The 7,664-nt window shown below is 26.5% G+C and overlaps 2 protein-coding genes across 4 annotated transcripts; one reads left to right on the top strand and one right to left on the bottom strand.

Moving 5' to 3' along the window:
• Positions 1-267: 267 nt before the first annotated feature.
• LOC122854468 (DDB1- and CUL4-associated factor 6-like) lies at positions 268-5,605 on the bottom strand. Of its 3 annotated transcripts, none has more exons than XM_044155131.1 (9): positions 5,480-5,591; positions 4,805-5,026; positions 4,581-4,735; positions 4,054-4,171; positions 3,802-3,980; positions 2,246-3,729; positions 1,610-1,862; positions 1,440-1,545; positions 268-1,035 (listed from the first exon to the last, which is right to left on the bottom strand). In XM_044155131.1, exons 2-9 carry the CDS (start codon positions 4,893-4,895, stop codon positions 977-979), a joined length of 2,445 nt encoding a protein of 814 aa, XP_044011066.1. In that variant the 5' UTR covers positions 4,896-5,026; positions 5,480-5,591; the 3' UTR covers positions 268-976. The 3 variants fall into 3 exon arrangements, with proteins under 3 accessions (XP_044011066.1, XP_044011064.1, XP_044011067.1); XM_044155129.1 differs by having other exon boundaries at positions 277-1,035; positions 1,610-1,871; positions 5,480-5,605; XM_044155132.1 differs by lacking the exon at positions 268-1,035 and having other exon boundaries at positions 1,232-1,545; positions 1,610-1,871; positions 5,480-5,605.
• Positions 5,606-5,684: 79 nt separating this feature from the next.
• LOC122854469 (28S ribosomal protein S31, mitochondrial) lies at positions 5,685-7,585 on the top strand. The gene is made up of 7 exons (XM_044155133.1): positions 5,685-5,801; positions 5,931-5,984; positions 6,114-6,321; positions 6,397-6,638; positions 6,706-6,876; positions 6,962-7,185; positions 7,244-7,585. Exons 2-7 carry the CDS (start codon positions 5,950-5,952, stop codon positions 7,531-7,533), a joined length of 1,170 nt encoding a protein of 389 aa, XP_044011068.1. The 5' UTR covers positions 5,685-5,801; positions 5,931-5,949; the 3' UTR covers positions 7,534-7,585.
• The last annotated feature ends 79 nt before the right edge of the window (positions 7,586-7,664 follow it).

The following is a 7,664-nucleotide window of genomic DNA, read 5'->3' as shown; positions in this document are numbered from 1 at the left end:
AAAGAAATAAAATTTATTTTTGAAATATCAGGAGAACAGGTAACGCAGGAGGTGAACTAGAAATTGTACAAAATACCTCTTTGCCTGTTCTATGATCCTGTTAAAAAATTAATGTCGCCACAATTAGGAGAGCAGGTAATGCAGAAATCCGAAGAAGTAATTTCCAATAAGATTTTTTTTTTTTTTATCAGGAATATAGAATGCTAAAGGAGGTATAATTGAGATTCTCAAATATTAATTTAACATAAAAATAAGTTTACTATGTAGTTTACTAAATAAGTTATAATATGTAAATTTTTTAATTTATTCATTTCTTTTCCGTTTTTCTTTTTTTTTATATAACAAAATAATCATAAACTTTTGAAATTTTTCTTTTATTTTACATATAAAAAGAAAAAATAATAGCACCATTATGGCACAATACATCATCATTTTTATCCTAATTAAATATCATTCTAAATTCAAATAATAAACGAAACAAAAACAATATTATGTGTTTAAAGTACTACAAATTTTCATTCACCGTGTTAATTATTGCACTAGATCATATGATTGATCAATCACTTATGATGATTCTTTTACCGATAAATTTTTTTATTTTTTAAGTATTCTAATTGTTTTTATATTTCGAATGAATTGTTTTTTTTCATAATTTCACTTGATCGATAATTTAATATCTTTTTCTTATTCATTATTTTCAAATAAAATAGTGATATAAGGCACATGTATGCATATATTTGCTTTGTTGATGAAATAAAAATTATTATTATTAGGCATTGTAAATTAGACCTGTACTGAAAATTATGTAAATGAAATTTCGATTAAATACGTTATTAAACAAAAAAAAAATGCGAAAATCAGAGACACGTTTAAATAATTGTCAATTATTTTTGTTTCAATGAATTGAATTGCAAAATGAATATTGTCATCTTTTAATTATTTAGAAGCTATGAGGATGAAGATCAAATGATTTATTTTACCCCCCTCTCAAGTCATCAGCTTCATCACCACTTCTCCTCCGGTTTCGTCCGCGTCCTATGAACATTTTTAATATCCAACATAATAATAAAAATAATAACTTGTACTTTAATAAGAATCTCAAGCAGTTTACAATTGAGTTGTTTAAAAATTAATTAATTAAAAAAAAAAATAATATTAATAATCACAAATTTCAAATGCTCGGTGTTAATTATTGTTAGGATAAAATAATTGAAAAAAAACTAGCTAAATACATTATTAAAATCCAGTTGATATCTATGTACAAATTTTAACTAATTCTCCATAGCTTTTTTTAGCACAAAAATTCGCCAAATGATGAATGGAGAAATAATAATTGAAAAAATAATATTAATGAATGTTAGCAGAAATTAAAAGCATTCTACAAGTTACATTCCAAAAAATAACGAGAATCCAGGTTCACAATCATAAATTATCGCTACCTCTGCGAATCTGATTGAGACAAGCAAGCATCCTGATCATAAATACTGCTGGTACTGTTATTGTATCTTTTGTTTCTTCCAGCATAACTGCATTACGTTTTTGAAGCTAAAATAAAAATAAATAAATGAAAAAATATATATAATTATAAATTAAATAAAATTTATCTTACATCTTCAGCAAAATTACAATCAAAATTTGATTCTTCATTGATTGGTGACCATAATTTAACATCATAATCAATACCAGATGTTGCAAGCATTGGTAAAAATGGATGTGGTTGTAAACAATTAACAACATGTTGATCAGCTTCAAGTAACATACATAGCTTTGCTGTTTCACGATCCCAAATAAATACATGTCCACAATCACTTCCTGACATAACGTAATTATCACCCCAAAAGTTTGCTTCCTTAATCATGGTCCTAAAGAAACTAGAGTCAAACCAGGGAAGGACAAACGATCAGAAATATTGGATGGGCTGATGCTAATTGGCCCAGTCCGCTTGGAGGCTTTCTTTTTAAATATTTATTAATTTTCATTGTTTGCTTCTTTGTTAACTAATTTTTTTTTCAATTTTTTTTTTACAAGAAATAATAAATAAATCAATTACGTAATTAATTGACGAGATACTTTTTTCGTTACTAATTCCTGCTAATAACAACGTGTAAAATTGGCTGGAACATCTATTTGTTTTTTTTTTAATTTTGTGTTTTGTATTTCGAATAAGAATTCAACAAAAAAAAAAAAGGGGGAAATGGGGAAAGAAAGTAAGTAGAGTAGTATAATAAAATAAATAAATTCATACCTCGCATTGCGATGACCCATGTATTTTTGTTTGACATGTATTTCTGGTGAAGTAATATCATCAAATGATGTTTCATTTTGACCCAATGAATTTCTCCTTTCAGATTTATCAATTTCAACACCAATTGGATTAATTTTAATACCAGTATCATCACCATCATCATCATCACTGTCATTGTATACATCTTCATCTGTTTGTTCATGTATTGAGCTATAATTTGTTTGTGTAATACGACTTGGTCCAGCTGTAGCTGAACTTTGACTTCCAGATGGTCCTGGATGATAATTATCACGCATAACTTCATTACCAACACCCATTGATATTGTTGCTCCAGTTGAACTTTTATCTGAATAAGTTAAACTAACAGCAGGTTCACTTCCATGTTTTTCTAAATATCCATCACGCATTGTTGTCAATCTGTCTTGTAAATTTTCCATCATATTTTCATCTCTAACATTTTCAATTGGATTTTCCTCAATTTGATTAACAGAATTATTATCATCATGTTCATTATCATCTTGTGATATACTTAATGTTGTAAATGATTGTATTGATGCTTTAGTATTTTCAGATTGACTAGTTTCTTGTTGTTGCTGTTGTTGTAATACATCATTATTTGAATTATCTGATAATTGTTGTATTGGAAATGAATTAATATCATCACTTTCAGGCTCATCATCACCAAGTGATTCAGTATTTGTTGAATCTAAATTATTTTCAATTGTCGTACCCATACTACCAGTCTCTATGCTATCATCAATTGCTTGTGCATTTGATTCTGTATCCATTGATGATTGTGCATCACTATTTCTTTCTTCATTATTAATATCTAAATCAGCATCTTGTTGTACACCTGCTGCATGTTGATCAATAACACCCTCAAGACTATCTTCACCACCACCACTTAATGCTGCTCTTGTTGCTGGATCATTTAACATTCTACTTAATACATCTGTCATTCTTTGCATAAGTGATGTATGAAGTACTGGTCTTGCTTGTGCTATTTCTGTACCATTACGACGTCCACCTTCACGTTCTGGTCTTGCATCTGGTCCAGTATCAGACCAATCACCACGTAATCTTAAACGTCTTACTGGTTGTGGAGATCTTACAATTTGTTTTTTATTACTTTTATTAGATTTTTCAATTGGTAATTCTGTTTTAAATTTTACAATTCCTTGATCTTTAACACTGAATAAATAAAGATGATCACTACTGTAACTAACAAGTACATCATTACCATCTGGACTATAACTCAATGATGTTATTCTATATGGACTACCATCAAATTCAGGAACAGTAAAAAGTGATATTGGTGGTGTTATTGAATCATTATTATCTGTACAATTTGGATCACGTGTACTTAACATTCGACGATCATAAATTCTTACTGTACTGTCAGAACAACCAACAGCCAAATAATGAGATGTTATGGGATTCACAGACATTGCTGTTACTGCTCGTTGACATGATATTAATATACCCTATTAAAAATAAAAACAATTAAACAACAAAAAAATCAATGAAACAATCAATAAAATATAAAAATTACTTACTTCTTTACATCTTGGTGTATTGCAAGATGACTTAATACGTAAATCAAAATATCTAACAGTACAATCTTCACCACAACTTAAAAAACTATGAGGTTCACTAGGTATTGTTGCTATTTCATATGTTGTACCATTGTGACAAGTAAATTGATTATTAAAAGTTTCAGTTTTTCTCATCAAATCTATAAAATATAAAAATTTAAATTAGTATTTTTATTTATTGTCATTAATGAAGTATCAAAAAAATATATTCACCTGTATAAAGTATAATTCCATCACCACTACATGATACAATACGATGATCACCACTGTTTGGTAAAAATTTGGCACTAAATATATTGGCTCTGTGACTCGTTTTGTAGTCTGTTAGAACCTTGAATGTTTTTGTAAAAAAAAAAAAAAGGAAACACAAAAATAACCACGAGATTAAAATGATTATTGTTGTTATTTATATTTATTTGTTAAAAGTACTGTGTTCCAGTGAGCTTGTAAAAAGGATCAGTCTATTGTAACACTTGGTCTTAATAAAATTTGACAAAGTCAATGAGAATAAAATGATGATTTATCACATCAACAAAATTGTCTTGTATTATCTTTGTAATACAACAAGTTCTAGATTAAATGAATAAAATTAGAATAAAAAAAAAAGAACAACACGTGCATGTTTTTTCATCCCATTTGGCAAAGATACTTAATTTTTAATGTGGGTCAATGTTAAGTCTATATTAACATTATGACAAATTAATTTATATTTATTTCATTCAAAAAAAATTGAAAATTACCTTGTAATTGTATACATTTGTTAAAACAAGATGTTGATCATCACTTCCTGATAATATCAAGTCTCCATTATCATTCCAACAAATTGAATTAACACAACCATTATGAACTTTTAAACGTTTTACTAATGACATTCGTTGAAGAAGCTCCAAACTTGCTGTTTAAATATAAACAAAACAAACATAAATAACTGTCTTTATAAATAAAAATATAACAAGAAATTTACCTTTACTGCTGGAGTATAATTTGAGTCTTGTTCCATAATCATATGGTTGATTGTAGATATCATAAAAAAGATTTGTTTTTGTTCGTTTCATTGTTTAACATATGATAAATCAACAATAACCTTCAATCAATTGTTGAATGTTTATTTAATTGTTTATCAACTTCATGGAAAGATAATTTATGAATCAACTTGTTCAGATTGTCAGTGATGATTATTGTAATCCTGTAAAAAAAAAAATGCAATAAGCAAGTGAGCTTTGTCAGGTCGTTACACTGAATGAATATACTCTGGTGAAAATTTTTATCTTTTTGACTAGATGATGTTGTACATATGTATGTTAAATATCATCATCACCCACCCCTTTTTTTTACCACCAACATTGCCAAAGTTAAACTAAAAATAAAACATTTAAAAAAAAAAATCTTCATGATGATATTGCTGTTGTTTGAAACAAAGGTTTTCTTGAAAAAAAAAATTTAAAAAAAAGCAAATGATAATTTAATAAATATATGTAGTATCTATACAATGACATTATTTTCTTGAATTAAAAATACAAAATTCAATGAAAATTTATATAAAATTGACAATGACAGTGTTAAATTATTACTTTAAAATATAAAAATTAATTAAAAAACAAGTTTAATGACATAATTTTATGATAAATTAAAGACATACCTCGTAAATATTTCATTGGATTATCATGTTTTTTTTTATTTTTGTCGATAATGACTTTGTAATCAACAATATTTGATCACTGATGATCTGACGTACTTTAATGTTTTTATTTATTTATTTTTGATTGAAAAATAGATGAAGTTTTTTTATTTTATGCTCCGGGGGAAAGAAAATCAACATACGCTCTTGAATGTTAAGTCTTAACCTTAAATCTAAAAGTCTATTACAGAAAAAAAAACACAACACATTATAGAACTCTAATTAATATTTAAATTGTCTTTTGTTAATAATAATAGTAAAAATCACAAGACAATAATAAAAGGTAATAGAAATAATAAACTCTATTTTTCAAGTCTGTTAGAAAACGTAAATAAAGTGTTTTAACATAAATGTATTTCGATACCGGTTATAAATTGTTGTATAATTATTAACAATTATTTTATAATTACAGCTGATTATCATTTATCAACATGCTGCCGTTTTTAAGAATTGGATCAATAAATAGGTACGTTAAATAATATAAGTCACCTTACTGTTTTTATAAATGTTTTATTATCAAACTTGTTTTAAAAAACTAACCTTTATATTTTTGTTGATTAAATGTCATGTTATCTTGTAATTATTATTTTTCAAGGTGCTCAATAACACACAATGCTTTGAAAATACAACAAGTTAGATTGTCAAGTAATGATAATGACTCTTCATCTTCTTCTGATTCATCAGACTCTGACAATGAACAAGTCAAATCAACAAAAAAAATAATTACTGACAATACTAGTTTAGATGAAACTAAAAAAGAAACTGCTAATTTGTTAAATAGTTTATTGACAAAAATGACAGAGGTAATAAATTAAATTAAATAATTTTGCTTATAGTATTAGTACAACAATAATAATTATTTAATTTTGTTAATTCAGGAAAAATTAGTTACAAAAACTATTGATTTTGCTGTACCAAAAAAAAAGCCATTTTTAAAAAAAGAAAAAATACCTACATTAGAAGAAAATATTCAAGTTGCAGCACGACAAGCTGCATCAAGTCTTGGTGGTGATGTTGAACAAAAAGAAAAAGATCTATTGGGAAAAGTATTTTCAGCTGGAGTTCCAGGATTAAATGAAACACCTGAGAATTTAAAAGAAACACCTACTAAATCACTTGGGTATGTTATAACTATTACTTTTTGTAATTAAAAAATAAATAAAAATAAATTAATTTTGTTTTTACAGTGAAATTTTATCTGGTATGAAAGTTGACAATACAAAAAGACCAGCAAAACAATTTTCTCATGATACTATGCCATATTCAAGATCAGCAAAAATTCAAGAATTAGCAAGAAAATTCCAAAATGTTCGTAAACGTGATGGATTTAATGAGACACGTACTCCCATCAATGTTGGGTAAATATCTATTTAATTTTACACTTCAACTAATTACAAATGGTAAAATATATTTAATTTAACTGATGATATAAAATTGTTACAGAGAAAAAGGACAAGCAGCTGATTTGTTTGGTGGACGTCCACTTGGAATATTTAAAAAAAATATGGAACAAACAGGTGAAACAGTTACATTAACAACTTGGGAAAAATTATACGAGAAAGAATTAAATATGCTGTTGGTTCATCCACCAGAAAATTACTTCCAAGAATTAATACAGTGGACAAATCGTGGATTAATTTGGAAATTTCCAATTGACAATGAACAAGGTAAAATGATAATTAAATTATTTTGTTTATCAATTACTAAAATAAAATATATTTTTAGGATTAGAAGCTGAACAAAGTGTTCATTTTTCTGAGCACGTTTTTTTGGAAGGACATATCAAAGATTGGTGTCCTAAAAAAGGACCAATTCGTCATTTTATGGAGCTAGTTTGTGTTGGATTATCGAAAAATCCTTACATGACTGTTCAAGAAAAAAAAGATCATATTGCATGGTTTAGAGAATACTTTGGACTTAATCAAGAGCTACTTAAAGAGCTTAATTGTATTCAAGATGATATACCAGTTGATGTACCTAAAGATAAAAATCTTTTTTCAATTGCTGCATCATAAATTAATTTTGTAAATATCATTAATCATTTTGAAAATATATACTATTAAAATATTTGAGTAATTTTTATTTTTAAATTAATACCAAGTCATTAAAAAAAAAATGCATTTTTCAGCTACTAATTATTGAGTAA

This window comes from Aphidius gifuensis, linkage group LG4 (genome assembly GCF_014905175.1).
Source record: "Aphidius gifuensis isolate YNYX2018 linkage group LG4, ASM1490517v1, whole genome shotgun sequence".
NCBI lineage: Eukaryota > Metazoa > Arthropoda > Insecta > Hymenoptera > Braconidae > Aphidius > Aphidius gifuensis.
This window is presented reverse-complemented; position numbering and strand designations above follow the sequence as displayed.